Source organism: Pituophis catenifer, unplaced genomic scaffold (assembly GCF_029215685.1).
Source record: "Pituophis catenifer annectens isolate HBS135680 unplaced genomic scaffold, rPitCat1.0.hap2 SCAF_3, whole genome shotgun sequence".
NCBI classification, from domain to species: domain Eukaryota; kingdom Metazoa; phylum Chordata; class Lepidosauria; order Squamata; family Colubridae; genus Pituophis; species Pituophis catenifer.
The window spans coordinates 197,730,854-197,748,716 of NW_027256883.1; the positions used below are offsets into that span (position 1 = coordinate 197,730,854).

At 39.3% G+C, this 17,863-nt stretch overlaps 1 protein-coding gene across 1 annotated transcript; it reads left to right on the forward strand.

The window, feature by feature from the left end:
* Positions 1–948: 948 nt before the first annotated feature.
* PFDN4 (prefoldin subunit 4) lies at positions 949–9,933 on the forward strand. Its single transcript, XM_070940058.1, has 4 exons — positions 949–1,054; positions 7,455–7,562; positions 8,513–8,653; positions 9,577–9,933. Exons 1-4 carry the CDS (start codon positions 1,031–1,033, stop codon positions 9,706–9,708), a joined length of 405 nt encoding a protein of 134 aa, XP_070796159.1. The 5' UTR covers positions 949–1,030; the 3' UTR covers positions 9,709–9,933.
* Positions 9,934–17,863: the final 7,930 nt, after the last annotated feature.

Below are 17,863 nucleotides of genomic sequence, written 5' to 3' on the forward strand. Positions count from 1 at the left end.
CGTGCCCTGAAAACTTTTCTTTTCCATCAAGCAGGGCTGGCTTGAACCCCCTCCCCATTTTTTAGTCTTTTTAGTTTTTTAGTTTTAAATTGTCATGGGGTTTTAAATTGAATTGTTTTAAATTGGGCCAGTTATATAATTCTTTTAACAATTTTAAATTTTGTATCTGCATGTGTTTTAGCTCTGGCTGTTCACCGCCCTGAGTCCACTAGGAGAAGGGCGGTATACAAATTGAAATAAATAAATAAATAAATAAATAAATAAATAAATAAATAAATAAATAAATAAATAAACAAACAAACAAACAAACATCATCACACTGATGATGTTACCTAGTTGGGTAATGAAACGTCTGCAGAAAAACCACCAAGTTCAGAGAGCACCAAGGGCCCCTCATTTCAACCCTGAGCTACAAATAATCTCCTTTATTGGTAAAACAAATTAAATTATCTCAAGGCGCTCTCTTTCAACCCTAACACGCCACACAGGGTTATTGTTGTGGGGGGGGGGAAGAGGAAGGAGTGTTATATATTCGCCATCTTGAATAAAATATATACATAAAGTAATAAAAATGAACTAAAAATCAAATAGGTAGGTAAGTAAATAAAGGCAGCTGCAGGATTGTGCTAATGTGCTGTGTGCACCTGAATGGGAAAAAGAATTTCCCTTTATTACTAGTTTGCAAAATACAAGGTTTTTTTTCCCTTCCTTTTTCCATCATTAACAAGGACGCTGCGCCCTCTGCCGGTTCTCGCCAGCATCACAACCTGCCAAAAATTTTCCAACCTCCCGCTCCTGCCGCCTCCTCTATACACTCTTTTGGGCCATACCAACTATCCTTGAAGTGAGGGGCGTTGAAGTGGCGTCTTTCCTCAAACTGAACGTGCGTCTTTTCTCAAACTGAACCCCGAAGCCGCTCCCTTTCACCGAGACTCGCAGGAGAGAAAGTAAGGAGAGCGAGAGAGAAAGAGACTCGGCCAAATGGGAAACCTCCCCTTCGAGAAAGGAGTAAGGTGGTTTAGTCCACAACATGGCGGCCACCATGAAGAAAGCGGTGAGAGGGCTGGGGAGGGCAGGAGAGTGGAGTCGGGGCGGAGTGGCGGCTGTTCTACTGTCTTACCTTCCCCCCTGCCCCCCCACCTCCGTGATGTTTTCTCCGGCGTTCTCCTCAGTGGAAGCTGAGGAGCGGGAGGAGGCCGGAGAGCGTCCGGCGGGGAGGCCTTAGGCCTGGACAGGCGGAGGCCGTGAGCGGCGTGACCTGCCCGAAATGGAGGCGCGTTGAACGGGGGAACCCCATTTTTTTTTGGCCCTGAAATGAGCGTAGCGTCCGGTTAAAGCAGCCTCTACTCTTAACCTGGCGCCCTCAGCGTTTGGGGGGGGGGGGGAGGATGCGAGGTGGGATGGCGCGGGGCGGGGCCTCCTTCGGCGGCGTAAAACTCTTCGCCGCCTGCAGAGGGCGCCGTACAGCTCAGGCTGAAGGGACCGCTGGGCGTTTTAGGGCATATAAAGCCGCTGAAGCGTCACGTGATTCTGACTGCGGGCTGAACCAGGCGCGCCCGGGAGAGGGACAGGGAGTGGAGACCACGAGGAAATCCTAGGCTGGGAGGCTGGAAAAGTTTCCAGCCCCCCCTAAAAAAAGAGGCACTTTCCTGGTCCCCAGCAGATAAATTAGTCTGGGAAATATCATGGAGTCCAGCTCAACCGAAAAGAGGCTTCGTTGTTTTTTTCCCTCCCTTAGTTTGGGGAATGCATGGCGACTCAATGTCTTCCAGTGTCAAAGTCTGGTCTTGGGGTGTAGACTTATGTGAGCTACTGACATTCCTCCCCCTTGTGCATAGGTCTCTTGTGTGAGCAGGGGGTTGGATTAGATGACCTCCAAGGTCCCTTCCAGCTCTGTTACCTGTTACCTCAGTAAGTAGCAGCACTCCTTGGAAGCCAAGCATTGGGGAACCCGGTGGTGCTATTGGGGAGCTCATTGCAACGCTGGGTGCGAGCTTTGGTGTGTAGTTGCACTGTTTTGACTCACAGAACTGAAAGGCAGGAGATTGTAGGGTTGTGTGGCTCAGGTGTTGGGCCGGAAACTGGGAGACTGAGTTTTAGTTTTGCCTTAGGAATAAAAGCCAATTGGGTGACTTTGGGGCCAGTCAGTTTTTCTCAGCCCAACCCAACTCATAGGATTATTGTGGGGGGAAAAAAATAAGAGCATCCTATATGTACATCACCTTGAATGGATAAAAAATAAAGGTAGGATTAAAAAAATAAATAGGACAGGGCTTGTGTCACTGTACACCCATCCTGTTCCCATGCCACCGACCTGGTTAATATTTGGTTGGGGGACTAGGAACTCTCGTGACTGTGAACAGGATTAAAAGGTAAAAACTGTACAATCCTTAGTGCTCTCTAAGCTGTCTGTTTGCTTGCAGATGTTTTGGTTGCCTCACTAATGAAAGATTTACAAGCGAACAACCAAGCTCAGCACCAAGGATTCCACAGTTGAATCATGAACTACAAATATTCTCTTCTATTGGAAGATAAAAAAACCCAAAACAACAACTGAGAATAAAGCAACCACCAATTACTCCCTACCAAAAAAGCTTTCCAGGATAAGAACATTTATTTTATTTTATTTTATTTTATTTTATTTATTTGATTTGTATACCGCCCTACTCCCGAAGGACTCAGGGCGGTGAACAGCCAACAATAAAATACATAAATACACAAAATTTAAAAACCCGATAAAATCAAATTAAACTTTTTGGCCCAGACAAATTAAAATACCCCAATAATTTAAAAACAGATTAAAATTTACATATTTAAAAAGGGAAGAGATCAGGCCAAGCCCGCTTGATGGAATAAAAAGGTCTTCACAGCACGGCGGAAGGAGCGCAGATCCGGGATCCTCCGTATCTCCAGGGGGAGCTCATTCCAGATGGTAGGTGCCCCCACAGAGAAGGCTCTCCCCCTAGGAGCCGCCAGTCGACACTGTTTGGCTGACGGCACCCGGAGGAGTCCCTCTCTATGAGAGCGTACTGGCCGGTGGGAGGCTATTGGTGGTAGTAGGCGGTCCCGTAAATAACCAGGCCCTAAGCCATGGAGCGCTTTAGAGATGGTAACCAAAACCTTGAAGCGCACCCGGAAGACCACCGGGAGCCAGTGCAGCTCGCGCAGGAGAGGTGTTACATGGGACGCCATGTCGCTCCCATTACCACCCGCGTGGCCGCACTCTGCGCCAGTTGGAGCCTCCGGGTGCTCCTCAAGGGGAGCCCCATGTAGAGAGCATTACAATAGTCCAGGCGGGAGGTGACGAGGGCATGAGTGACCATGCGTAACGAGTCCCGATCCAGAAAGGGACGCAACTGGCGAATCAGGCGGACCTGATAAAAAATCCTCCCGGTCACGGCCGTCAAGTGCTCTTCTAAAGACAGCTAAACTCATTAGTATGAATTCATTGGCCAACACTTTTTCAACAGAGCCTCACTCAGCTTAGGAGACCCTTTTGTTAACCCCATGCTTAGAAAGGGTTACTGTTTTTGTGCATTTTCTATTTAATGTTCCTTGCTTTGAATTTAAACATAGCTTCAAAATAGCTCCCCCCCCCTTTGTTGGCTGAATGTATTTTATTACTCTGGTTTTATGAATAAGTTAGAATGGTTGTGCAAAAACATTACTTTAAAAAATATATGATCAAACCCAGATACCTGGTTGTCCTGAGGCATGTTGTCATTTTACTTTGCAACAAAATTGCAAAGTAAATAATAATAATAAAATAATTTATTTTTATTTTATTATTTTAGAAATAATAAAAAAATAATTAAACATTCAGCTGTGACTTTAGGGACAGAGGATAGAATCTTGCTTTAAAAATACATTGACGAAGATTCTCATTTTCTTCTTATTTTCTTTTGATTTGAAAAGTTCCACTGCTGATCCAAGTAGTTTCTTCAGACTGAGCAGTTTGGTTAGGGGAACCCAATATATATGTCCTCCAGGGTGGTTTCATTTCTCACCTAATTTGAATAAGCTCATTAGGCAGAAATTGGGTTGCTCCTAAATCTTTTCTCCTAGGTAGGTGGTTAAGTTATGCTTTAAAATCAAAAGCATAAAAGGAGAATATGCAGTGGGGCAAAAAAGTATTTAGTCAGCCACCAACTGTGCAAGTTCTCCCACTTAAAAAGATGAGAGAGGCCTGTAATTGTCATCATAGGTAGACCTCAACTATGAGAGACAAAATGAGAAAACAAATCCAGACAATCACATTGTCTGATTTGGAAAGAATTTATTTGCAAATTATGGTGGAAAATAAGTATTTGGTCAATATCAAAAGTTCATCTCAATACTTTGTTATATATCCTTTGTTGGCAATGACAGAGATCAAACGTTTTCTGTAAGTCTTCACAAGGTTGGCACACACTATTGCTGGTATGTTGGCCCATTCCTCCATGCAGATCTCCTCTAGAGCAGTGATGTTTTGGGGCTGTCGCTGGGCAACACGGACTTTCAACTCCCTCCAAAGGTTTTCTATGGGGTTGAGATCTGGAGACTGGCTAGGCCACTCCAGGACCTTAAAATGTTTCTTACGAAGCCACTCCTTCATTGCCCGGGCGGTGTGTTTGGATCATTGTCATGCTGAAAGACCCAGCCACGTTTCATCTTCAATGCCCTTGCTGATGGAAGGAGGTTTGCACTCAAAATCTCACGATACATGGCCCCATTCATTCTTTCCTGTACACAGATCAGTCGTCCTGGTCCCTTTGCAGAGAAACAGCCCCAAAGCATGATGTTGCCACCCCCATGCTTCACAGTAGGTATGGTGTTCTTTGGATGCAACTCAGCATTCTCTCTCCTCCAAACACGACAAGTTGTGTTTCTACCAAACAGTTCTACTTTGGTTTCATCTGACCATATGACATTCTCCCAATCCTCTTCTGGATCATCCAAATGCTCTCTAGCAAAGTTCAGACGGGCCCGGACATGTACTGGCTTAAGCAGGGGAACACGTCTAGCACTGCAGGATCTGAGTCCCTGGCGGCGTAGTGTGTTACTGATGGTAGCCTTTGTTACGTTGGTCCCAGCTCTCTGCAGGTCATTCACTAGGTCCCCCCGTGTGGTTCTGGGATTTTTGCTTACCGTTCTTGTGATCATTTTGACCCCATGGGGTGAGATCTTGTGTGGAGCCCCAGATCGAGGGAGATTATCAGTGGTCTTGTATGCCTTCCATTTTCTAATTATTGCTCCCACAGTTCATTTCTTCATACCAAGCTGCTTGCCTATTGCAGATTCAGTCTTCCCAGCCTGGTGCTGGTCTACAATTTTGTTTCTGGTGTCCTTCGACAGCTCTTTGGTCTTCACCATAGTGGAGTTTGGAGTGTGACTGTTTGAGGTTGTGGACAGGTGTCTTATACTGATAACAAGTTCAAACAGGTGCCATTAATACAGGTAATGAGTGGAGGACAGAGGAGCCTCTTAAAGAAGAAGTTACAGGTCTGTGAGAGCCAGAAATCTTGCTTGTTTGTAGGTGACCAAATACTTATTTTCCACCATAATTTGCAAATCAATTCTTTCCAAATCAGACAATGTGATTGTCTGGATTTGTTTTCTCATTTTGTCTCTCATAGTTGAGGTCTACCTATGATGACAATTACAGGCCTCTCTCATCTTTTTAAGTGGGAGAACTTGCACAATTGGTGGCTGACTAAATACTTTTTTGCCCCACTGTAGGTTTTCATGTATTCCCTCACTAATCTTTTGGTTATTTGTTTAGTTTTATTGGGAAAAACTGATTTTTCGGTAAAACTAAATAACTTTATAAAACTTTTCAATCGGTATTCAAGGCCAGTTTCAGTCAAACTGCAGAGCAATGAACATGAGGTTGAAGAAATATGCATTAGATGAGGGGTGTCAAACTCAAGGCCCGGGGGCCGGATGTGGCCTGTGGGGTGCTTAGATCTGGCTGGAGGGGCTGCCCTGGAAACAGCGAAGGACAGGATGCAGGCCTCTGCCAGTGAAATCAAAGCTTGCAAGGGCCATGGGTGGCCCTCCCAAGCTCTGTTTTCCCTGGCAGGGGGTTGCAGGAGGCAGTTGTAGGTGAAAATGGAGCTTGGGAACCCGTTTTCACTGGCAGAGTGCTTGGGCCATCACAGGTGCCCCCACACAAGTGATGTTGAGCTGACCATGCCCACCCTGACCACCCCGGCCTCCCAATGTCAAACACAACCCTGATGCGGCCCTCAATGAAATTGAGTTTGACCCCCCTGCAGTCTAACTAGACAGTTTTAGATTGATGCTAATCTTGGGATTACTTTTCTTTGCTCCAAATTATTGGGGGAGAAAACTTCTTCCATCTTTATTCTGCTCTTCTGCCCTTTTTATTTGTTTGCTTTATTTTTCCGAGTAGTAGAATATTCTGTGGAGTTCTTGGTGCTCTTTCTGAGTTTGGTTGGTTGCTTGCAGGCATTTCATTATCTGTCTAGGTAACATTATCAGTGATAGTAAAGGGGAGTTGGTCCCTGTTTATATACAATAGCTTGCTCTTCCAGTGTTGGGGTATGTATGGTTTTCTCCTTGGGAGTTCCTTGATTAGGATATTGTTTTCTGCTTGATTGTGTGATGTTAATGCCTACTTATCTGAATGCTGCTATTGGAGGTGATATGTTCTGGTCTTTTTTTTTTTGTTCCCTTCTTCTCTTTTTGTTGTCTCTTTTGACTGACATGTAAATATGCTTTGTTTATATGTGTCTATTGATGGCTGATTGGTCTGCCAAATTTCCAGGAATTATCTAGTGTTTTGGATTTAATTTGATTTAGAATGTTCACTGTTTTCCCCTTGAAAATATGATTAAGATTATGTTGTGAGATTAAGGCACTGTGATTATTTTTCTTTTGCAGTTGATTTGTTGTGTATTTTCTATTTTTATGGACATACAGTTCTCCTATTTATTCATTAGTCTGTCCCGTCTATTCCCAGGCCATACCAATTTAAAATATTGGCATAGTTCAACTGTAGCATGATAACATTAAGCCATAATGAGGTTTGCTTGCCTTTTATTTTAGCTTTTTTTGTGAGACATCTGTTGTATTTAGCATTATATGCAGACTTAGCTATTTTGATTTGGTCAGCTAAATATGTCCTAGCTTAATGCTATATGTGAATCAGGTACTATGACTTGTTTTGTTTATGATCTCAGGTGTTTCCTATGGTTACAATTGTGTATGCAAATATCCTAAGGACTTTTCCTTATACCCTCCCTATGCTCCTTGTCTGTCAATGTTATGCTTTCGTTCTGTCAACATCTTCTCTGTATTGAATATGTGATCACTTCCTGTCTTAGAACATAAGCTGATTATTCTCTGACAAGCTGAAATAATGGTGTGTATGACGTAACCTAGTTTAACTGAAAAAAGCGGATTATTATTCACATGCAATATATTTGAGGAGCTCTTTTGTTTTTGTATAGGCAGCAGAAGACGTTAACGTTACTTTTGAAGATCAGCAGAAAATCAACAAGTTTGCTAGAAACACCAGTAGAATTACAGAACTAAAAGAAGAAATAGACGATAAGAAGGTAACTGAAATCAGTTCTTGAATCAAATCAAATAAATGTTTTTTTCTGTAAGGTTAATTGGCAAAAATATGTGCGCTACCATCCAAAGCCTTATGCTTTGGTTCATTTTATGCCAGTGGTATTCAGGAGAACTGGCAATGGTACAAATAGAAGCTCAGGTTTCGCTCGCTGATTCAGCAGAGTGGGAAGAAATTTGCTGCACAAATATTTCTTCTACCAGGTTAGGGTAGAATATTTCTTCTACCAATATTATTGGCATATATTTCTCCTTTTGGCTAATTGTGTTAGGTAAAGTTTGATGTGACCTTAAATAGGCCACAAAAGTTTTCAGAATTGCTGGGAGTTGAATGGTGTACAAATGTTATCTCAGGATAGTAACTCATTTTTCCACAAAATTAAACATAACCATACTTTACTTTTCCCCTGCAAGAGCGAGACTTAGTATTCGGTTATATTCTACATTTCTCTGAACATGGATAATTTTTTATAAAGATAAGCCAACCACACAGCCATATTGTTAAGAGAACATTTTAAATTTAAGTAAGGACTTTGTCAAACCTATTATGATTGTGTGGAAATTAAAACCAATTCAATCAAGTCACCAAATTGAATCATGAGGCTGGGTGTTTCAAAATCAGTTTAAATCAACTCATCTTGTAGAATCATATTGACAGTTCGTATGCCATAAAATCTATAACTATATTTTAATCACTTAAATTTATCTTTTTCAGTGTTGAGAGATAGGCCTAGCTGATTCTACTCTCTTGAATTTTGTTCCAAAGCTGTTTCTTGGATAGTCACAGCTAGTTTAGAATTACATACATATATACATGCATACATGTGTGTGAATGTGTGCATTAACATATAATGGTTTATCCTAAGTTGAATTACAATCCATATCATGATGATGGCTAAATCGGTGGGAAAATAACTTGATTTCTTAAACAAAGAAACAGCTCCAGAACCTGCAAGATGCTTGTGATGACATTCTGGTGCTTGACGATGATTCATTATTGATACCATATCAAATTGGAGATGTCTTCATTAGTCACCCCCAAGTTGAAACAGAAGACATGTTGGAGGAGGCAAAGGTAAGTTCTGTTCCTTGTACTACTTATGTGGCTCTTTTAAGATATTGCAGGAAGAAAAGATAGGGGTTGGGGGAGGGGGGCAAATATTTTTCTAGGTAGCCTTCTTTCTTCTATTGTATTTAGAAATCACTTGTTTTTCTTGCTCTCAACAATTTTTCAGCATCACAGTTTAAAGACATTGATTTGTTGCTGTTTTTGTTCAGTCTTTCTGATTGCCAACTTTCACAGCTATGAAAACCATGACTTGGCAATGTGTATCTTTGTCATCAATGTGATGTTCTCTAATATTGAGCCTAAGATTGGTTTTTGCACTCTCATTTTTCAACTTCAACAAAAGATTCATGAAGACTTTCTTCTTTCCAAAATAATATCATCAGCATATCTGTATGTTTTCTTTTTCCTGACAATGTTTACACCGTCTTCTGTTTCTTTCAGTCTCATAAGAAGTCCAGCATGTACATTGAATTTATAGAGTGACAATATTTAACTTTGGTGTGCTACTTTTCCAGTTTTGAACTTATGAATGGCTCCATATTCCATTCTCATTGTTGTTTTCTGGACCACATAGTAATTCATGCCCAGTGTTGTCCAGATAAAGCATTCATGCTAGAGTAACATTAAAACACCCATGATAAAAATAATAATATAAATAAAAACTTCAAATTGGGTGAAACATTTTAAGTATGCATATAAGGTGGTCTGATGGATTCATATTTTTAAGAACTGTCTATAACTCATGATCTTCTGAATCAGAAGTCTAATCAATAAAGGAAAAACAGTTGTTTTAATCATTAACAAATATGCTAATCTTTAAGGTGACACAGAATCTTTATTGATTTTGCTGTAATAGAGGAATGTTTGGAAGGGAAAACGTTTCCTTGAAATTTTTACTTAACATTTTTCCACTTTTTTTTCTTTGCCAGAAAAACTTACAGGAAGAAATTGGAACTTTGGAAGCACAAGTGGAATCCATCCAAAAAGTATTATCAGATCTTAAAGTCCAGCTTTATGCAAAGTTTGGCAACAATATAAATCTCGAGGCAGACGATAATTAAATAGGAATAGCAATAGTATTGGATGTTTTTGTACTAATTATTTTTGCTTCATGGTCAATTTTTTGAGAAACCCCGCTTTTCTTTAAATTACATTTTTGTTTCATGTATTTAATTACATACATTCTTATTTATATGTTTAAACAAATTTGTCCAAATTCTCTGGTGTGTTATTAAAGGTGGGTGCTTACAAGTTTACTGAAAAAAGTAATAAAGCTCACAGAAATATTCTCTCTTCATGCCTATTATATAAGTACATTTTAGAAAAAACACATTTTTAAACATTAGCACAAGACAGTTCATTGAGAAAAAACACAGATTACAGTTTCAATATTTAACAAAAATCACTCAAAATGCATATTTGAAAGAGATAGGAAAGCTTAAAAATCAGTTCTGTAGAGCAGCCTAATCCAATAGAAGATTCTTTCCAAGAGGAAAAATATACACTTGCTTTGTAAACTATATGCTATGTTTGTTGATTTTCAAGATTTACATTTGATTATCATTTAACTCAATCTCGAGGAAGTTTGGAGTAATTTTAAACAAGAAAATTGGCATTATTTTGTAAAAGCGAACATTTGTGTATTAATTGTGGAAAAAACCCCAACATTTGGATTTTTTTTTCCAAAAGTTGAAGGGACAAATGATCAGTTAATTATATAATTGAATAAGTTAAGCCATATATGTATCTCTCTTCCAAAGCAAAAGGAAATTAAATACTCTTAACTACCTATGCCACATTGAAGGTACAGAGAAGCATTGCAGTCAAGATTTTATGGAAATCAGGGAAATTCATTCTGGCAGTAATCAAGGTATTTCAAGCCAAATTTACAGTGCAAATGTAAGGAATTAAATTAGATCCATCTTTATATTTTACAACCTACAAACTGATCCAATCAGCTTTCCTTAAGGCTAGATGTCAGTGTTCCAAGCAATGCTCCCATAGAAATCAAATTCCGAGGCACAATTCGACACTATAATTGGTGTGTGTCTAATGTAGCCTTGAGGCTAGAAGACTTGCCAAGCATTGAAACCCAGTCCTGGTCCAGAATACTAACAACTTGAATCAGAGTTACTTTAAATCCCAGGGAATTACTAGTCACTGGAGAAATACAACGACAATTGGCAATTAATCTGTGAGTACAAGTTTACTGCCTATGGGTTCTGATCTGAACACTTAAGGAAACTGGGATGGTTAAAGAAAGGAAAGCTGATATGGAACTTCAGAAGGGACTGACTCAAATCCCAGAAACTTACTATACATTGATGATGTAATTGGACTGGCCAACAGTTTACATAATTTTATTTTTATGGATACAGATGAGTCCTTTTAAGAGCACATATTCAACACCAATAAGATTCTTTAGAATCTGCCAACACAGAGAAGGGAAAATAGAATCAAGTGACTTGTATTTTTTTAAGCTCTTCCTTTTCTGAAGCAAATCATATACAACAGACCTCAGCATTTTATGGTCTGTGGGTCATATCAGGCCCTTTGTGCTCTGAGATTAAGTGCTTTAGGGATAAAAAGCAGCAGCCAGTTTAGAAAACGAAAATTTACATTCTATTTATATATATATTTTCTTAATATTGGATGCTACAAAATTAAATACTGACTTATTTTTAAGCGTACTTAACAAACAACCAAAATTCGGTAAACAAATAGACAAGTTTCATAGATAATAGGGTTTATAGGTTTAGTTCTTTAGGCTGTATAGATTCTATGTAATTTTCATGTTACAACGAATCTACAGTATATACAACTTGATGCTTTATTATTTTTTATTGTATTTTTTTATACTGGTCATCATAAAGTATTCTAAAGAAAACATGAGGATAGGGGATTGGATCTGGAGAAATGAAGGAGAATAAGGCGTTTTGTTTTTGTTTTAGGAAGTGATCTCATTCAGGCGTCTTTTTTTAAAAAAAACTAGAGTTCAAATTTGGTGTCCCTCATGTGCATCTAGATTAGATTAGCAAGGAATTCTGGAAATGTACTGTAGGATGTATCCAGTGCATTATATCTAGTTATTTGTGATGAGATACACATTTTAAAATGAAAATTCCCAAATATGTTATTAATCATAATAATATTACACTTCTGCTATAGAAGCGTTATACTTCCACTTTGTCCTCCCATATTGTTATTTTACTTGTTTTTTTTTTAATGTAGGAACATAAATGTATAATAATACAGTTAAATACTTTAAGAGGATTGGAGAGAGAGAGCAGTTTGCTTTTAGGGCACTCAGGAGTATATATATTAGTAGTATTAAGCCAACATACAGTACATACAGAAAATCCTGTAATAGATTTAAAAATTGCTAAGTTCGGACTAATTCTTAATTCTTTGTTCTTTTCATCAAATTAAATTGCTGTTACTTGGACAGTCCAAAAGATGGCACTACAGTGCTGACAATCCCAAATCTCAAGAAGAAAACTATTGCTCTAAAATAGTTTCATTTGGCAAAGAATTGCTAATAACAGTTTTGGGTTAGAATATAACATTGTCCTCTGGCATCCTTAAAGTTAAATTAGTACATCTACCTAGATTTCTACATTCTGTTTACAGATACAGTGGTACCTTGGTACTCAACTGCTTTGAAACACATAAAATTTGGTACTTAACACATTTTGATGTGAAAATTTTGTCCCAGTACTAACCTGTCAGTGCTGGCTGCCTTGTGACTCTCTACATTGTTCCTTATGGGAAAAAATTGTTTGGTACTCATCGTTTTTGGTACTCATTGCACCTCCCAGAACCAATTAATGATCGGTACTGAGGTACCATTATGTAAGTAGATTTCACACAGTTGCAGAAACAAGAGGTTAATAATCAGTGAGCCCTTCTTTCAACATTTAGCAATAATGGCCTTAGGGAACACGCGCAATCGGCCAGCAATAAATTAGGCTTATTAGCAATAGCAATAGCACTTAGACTTATATACCGCTTTACAATGCTTTACAGCCCACTCTAGGCAGTTTACAGTCAGCATCTTGCCCCCCAAAATTTGGGTCCTCATTTTACCCACCTCGGAAGGATGGAACCTTGAGTCAACCTTGAGCCTGGTGAGATTTGAACTGCCAAATTGCAGACAGTGCAGAAGTAGTCTGCAGTTCTGCACTCTAACCACTGCGCCACCGCGGCTCTTCATGCACATAATACTGTTCAAAAGTGATGAAAGCAGATAGCATATTCAATATTGGCCTTTCCAAAGTTAACATTTAATTACATTTATTTGTAAATTAAAACTTCTACTTGTGTTGTGGCCCACCAGCGGCCTGTGCGGATTGTAGCTGATTCTGACAGCGAGGAGGCTGGTGTGCTGCGCCAGCAGCCTGTGCAGCTGGCACCCGAGTCAGACGAGGAGGCTGGAGAAGATGTGGTGCCAGAGGCAGGGATTCAGCCAGGGCCTTCAGAACCTCCAGAAGCTCCTTTAAGTGAAGAAGACGAAGAGGAGGAGCCTCTTCTCGATGCATGGATGCACAGAGCTGCCAAAAGGCAGGAGAGACTCCTCAGGAGGAGGTCTCCTCAAGAGTAAGGCTTGGGGCTAATTGGCCACTCCCTTAGCCTATTTAAGGAGGAACGCCGACTGAAGCAAATTGTAGGGAACAACTTTAGTTCATTCTCTTTCACGTCTGGATTCTCTGCAAATTGCTTCTGGGCTTTCTGCCAACCTTAGTAAGATTGTGATTACTTTATCTTTGTTTTCTTGTAGGCTGTTAAGGAAGTTTATTAATAGCCTTTGTTTGAAAAAGACTGATTTATTTTAGTAAATTTAAGATTTGTATAAACTTTGTGTGTGCTGTGTTCTTTGGGATCCGTAGTTGGGGCAGAACAACTTGATTCAGAATTAGGTTTCGTCAATCTCTGTTCCCTAAGCAGCACAGTTAAATATTTTCTTCATAGAAAAAGCCAGGGATGTGCACTTTGGAAAGGCAAAACTATCAAATGGACACACAGGTTTTTAATCTTTTGATTTTTCTAGACTTTATCACTTGCATTTAAATAGCAACAGAGTATGTGGCATTGATGTGTGCTGAGAAAGTATTACATTCACAGCAAAGTTAAACTTCAGATGTTCTAGAATGGTGCTTTTGTAAATGCAAGCAATCATATACTAAATATATAGGTATATATTTATGTTTTCTGAGGTTTTCACGGGTGTTTGTATGTAGGTCTTTGGTTATTCGGGTTTTCTCCCGCGTAAAATTGGAAGTGTCTTGGCGATGTTTCGACGAAGTCTTATTTGTCATCTTCAGGCTGGTGTTTTCGGCTTCGTGCTTCTATGCATATGCATACACACACACACACATTTATATATATATATCAAATTTATATTTCGCTGATAAATAAAGGGAGACTAGTATAGATCTATTTCAAGCTATTTAGCTCTCATCAGCTAGCCATACCCTTACTTGGATTCGAACTTGGGCTGCCTGCATGTTAGGCAGTTGTATTAACATACATACATACCTACATACATATAGGGATATACTGACCCACCCAAGATTCTCTCCCCACATGCTTTGCTAAAGAAAGGTGCCAAAAGCTGGTAAAACTTTTACAATAAAAAAAAAAAAGAAAGGTGCCAAAAGCCACATTTTATAATGCTGCGAGATACACAATCCTTGAATGACCTTAAAATGTTTTTGAATTTGAGACAGAGCCATAAATAAGCTAAGTGTTCACTGGTTGTAGGTTGTAATACAAGTAATCCTCAATTTACGACCATTTGTTTAACAACTGTTTTGTAACAGCTCTGGAAAAGGAGACTTAGGATCATCTTCACACTTAACAACTGTCGGAGTGTCCCTACAGGCAGGTGATCAAATTTGAGGCACTTGATAACTGGCCTGTCTTTATGACAATTGCAGCATTTCAGGTTTATGTAATCACCATTTGCAACCTTCACAGGGGGCTTCTGACAAGCAAAGTCAATGGAGAAGCTAGAATTGCTTAACAACCACATAATTTGCTTAACAACTACAGCAAAAAAGATTGTAAAGTTGGATGTGACTTTCTTAATGAAGGATGGAAGTGATGGAAGTTCCAGTTCCAATTGAGGTCATAAATCAAGGATTAAGTACAGAGTTGAACGTATGAATGAGATGTTCAGAAATAAATACAATATGTCATGAGAGGTCAACTTACGTATAAACAAGCTAGAGAGCTATAACTGGTAACAAAGGCCCCAGTAGGTATAGTAACTACTCAATCTTGACTGATCTCAAAAAGCCAATCAGGCAATTCTCAGATGATTTGCATCGATATAAAATCACAATCCCATCAAATGCAATGTATCTTTTCCCCCAAACTCTAGGGGAAAACATCTAGTGGCATTCAATCAGAGACAGAATCATCTTTGATTTCTTTGCTCTCAACGTTCTAGACAATAATAGTAATAGTCCAGTAATACATCTTTTGTATTTCCAATTAGAAATGCCAAACAATGTCCTTTTTCTGCCTTGACTATTCTTTTTTTTTAAAAAAATACCTTTATTATTGTATTTCTGTTGCAGGATATTTATCTCAGGATGGTTATCTCAGTAGCAGACTGGGAGTCAAGTTTATCATTTTCTTGTTGACTAGAATATGTGTCACTTGTGATACTTGTAAACTTAGACACCAAGCAGGCTTCAGACTATGGTAATGATTAATATAAGACAATTATTGTGCTGGCAGGGTTTGTATGCGTTAGCAGAAAAGGACATACATCAAAATAGAAGTTAACATGTCAACAGAGAAAGACCACTGGATGACAGACATCCCTATCCATGTAAAATTGAGGCTTAGCACATTTAACAGTTGCTTGATCTCAGTATAAGAATACATTGACTGTTGTTCTAACAAGCAAATAACATTAGAAACTTATCAAACAGTGGGTTCCTGATTATCTCATTTGAAATAACAAAACACTGCACTAATAAGGAAAGTATTTCATTCCACCTTCAAGAACCCCATTTCTGTTTTAGCTGCAGAAGTGTCCATGTTTCACTAGGAATATAGGAATGAGTATTCCCCATTCTTATTCAGTCAACCCAGAAAGCTCAAACTGCCCAAAGAGCTGCTGATTCAGTTCTACAGAGGAATTATTGAGTCTGTCATCTGCACCTCTATAACTCTCTGGTTTGGTTCTGCAACCTAACAAGACAGACACAGACTTCAGAGGATAACTAGAACTGCAGAAAAAACAATTGCTACCAACCTGCCTTCCATTGAGGACCTCTATACTGCACGAGTCAAAAAGAGGGCTGTGAAAACATTTATAGACTCATCGCATCCTGGGCATAAATAGTTTCAATTTTTAGCCTCAAAATGACGCGACAGAGCACTGCACAACAGAACAACTAGATACAAGAACAGTTTTTTTCCGAACACCACTATGCTAAACAACTAATTCCCACAACACTGTCAAATTAACTACTAAGACTGTATTACTATTCTCATCCTTACTATTACCTATCTCTTCCCACTTATGGCTATATTCATGTTGCTTGTATCTTTACAACTTACATTGTTTTATTGTTTCCTAGTATGCTTTGATTGCTTTTTAGGATCCTATGACTATCACTAAGTGTTGTATCTTATGATTCTTGATGAATATATTTTATTTTTTCTTTATGTACACTGAGAGCATATGCACCAGTAGTGGTTTTCACTTACCTTCGCTACCGGTTCGGGACTGTGAGCGCGCTCATGCTCGCTTTGCTCACGCTTGCTTTGCTCACGCGCAGTGCTTCTGTGTATGGCCAGAACCTTCTGCACATGCGCAGAGCATCCATGATGACGTCTGGGCAGCTGGAGCCTCCCGCCACCGCCACTACCTGTTCGCCCAAACCAGGGCAAATCTGTAGAAACCCACCACTGATATGCACCAAAGACAAATTCCTTGTGTGTCCAATCACACTTGGCCAATAAAGATTTCTATTCTATTCTATTCTATTCTATTCTATTCTATTCTATTCTATTCTATTCTATTCTATTCTATTCTATTCTATTCTATTCTATTCTATTTTATTCTATTCTAGTCCAGTCCAGTCCAGTCCAGTCCAGTCCAGTCCATTCTGAATGAGGAGCACTAGTTGGAAAAAAAAAGATACCACAAGAAACTGTAAAATTGGAAAAAGGCTGGAATATATGGTAATTGGGTTTTACAGATGAAAGTTGTTGCCTCTCTGAATTTGGATGGCTGTTTCCTCCTATAGGGCTATTGACTCAATAGATAATGTGTGATTCCTTTTTAAAAAAAGCATCACAAGAAACTTTAGTTGAAGTATTATCTAATAGGTGAAAACAGAGTTTGGAGAAAGAAATGTGTTGCTTTTCTACAAACCCCAGCAGCCTGAGCCAACATAGCCAAGGGTGAAGAATGGCAGTCTCTAGTTTTTCCTTCAGTTATTGTTTCTATTATTATTTTATATTATTGCTTGATTTTGTTATGTTGTTGTAGTTAAACCATCTTGCTGGAAAAGAAAACATAAGATAACATAATCTTTCATTAGAATAGCATAGAGGCCCCTTTTACACAGAGAGACACACACAGACACACAGACACACACACACACACACACACACACAGACAGACAGACAGAAACACACACACACACACACACACACACCTGCAGGCATAAAATGATGGTAACTGTAGTACAGTGAACGTTTGACAAGCTAGAAGATCCCTAGCCCTGATATTGATTGTTTTAAGTTGTTTAGCCATTTTTAGACTTAGAACTCCTAACTATAAAACAGCGATAATTTTACCAACTTGCTGTAATAGGCTGGTGATGGAAGTGACTATTATATGTACAAAAAGATTTAGCTTTTCAATTATAAAACTACAACTATGGGGTTTACAATAGGAAAAAAAAGCCCTGTATTATTATCAAAAATATATGCTACCCAGTGCTGTTTAGGAGAGTAGCTATGTATGAGATCATAGAAAGTGAAACACACACAGTGTTGCCATTTTCAATGGTATTCCAGTTGCTTTCTTCTCTAACCCCCATTCCAGGGGTGAAATGCTCCTGGTTCGGCCCGGTTCGGCCAAACCAGTAGCGATGGTGGCTGATTGTTTGGAGAACCGGTAGCGATGGCAGCTGGTGGTTTGGAGAACCAGTAGTGATGGCGGCTGGTGATTTGGAGAACCGGTAGCGA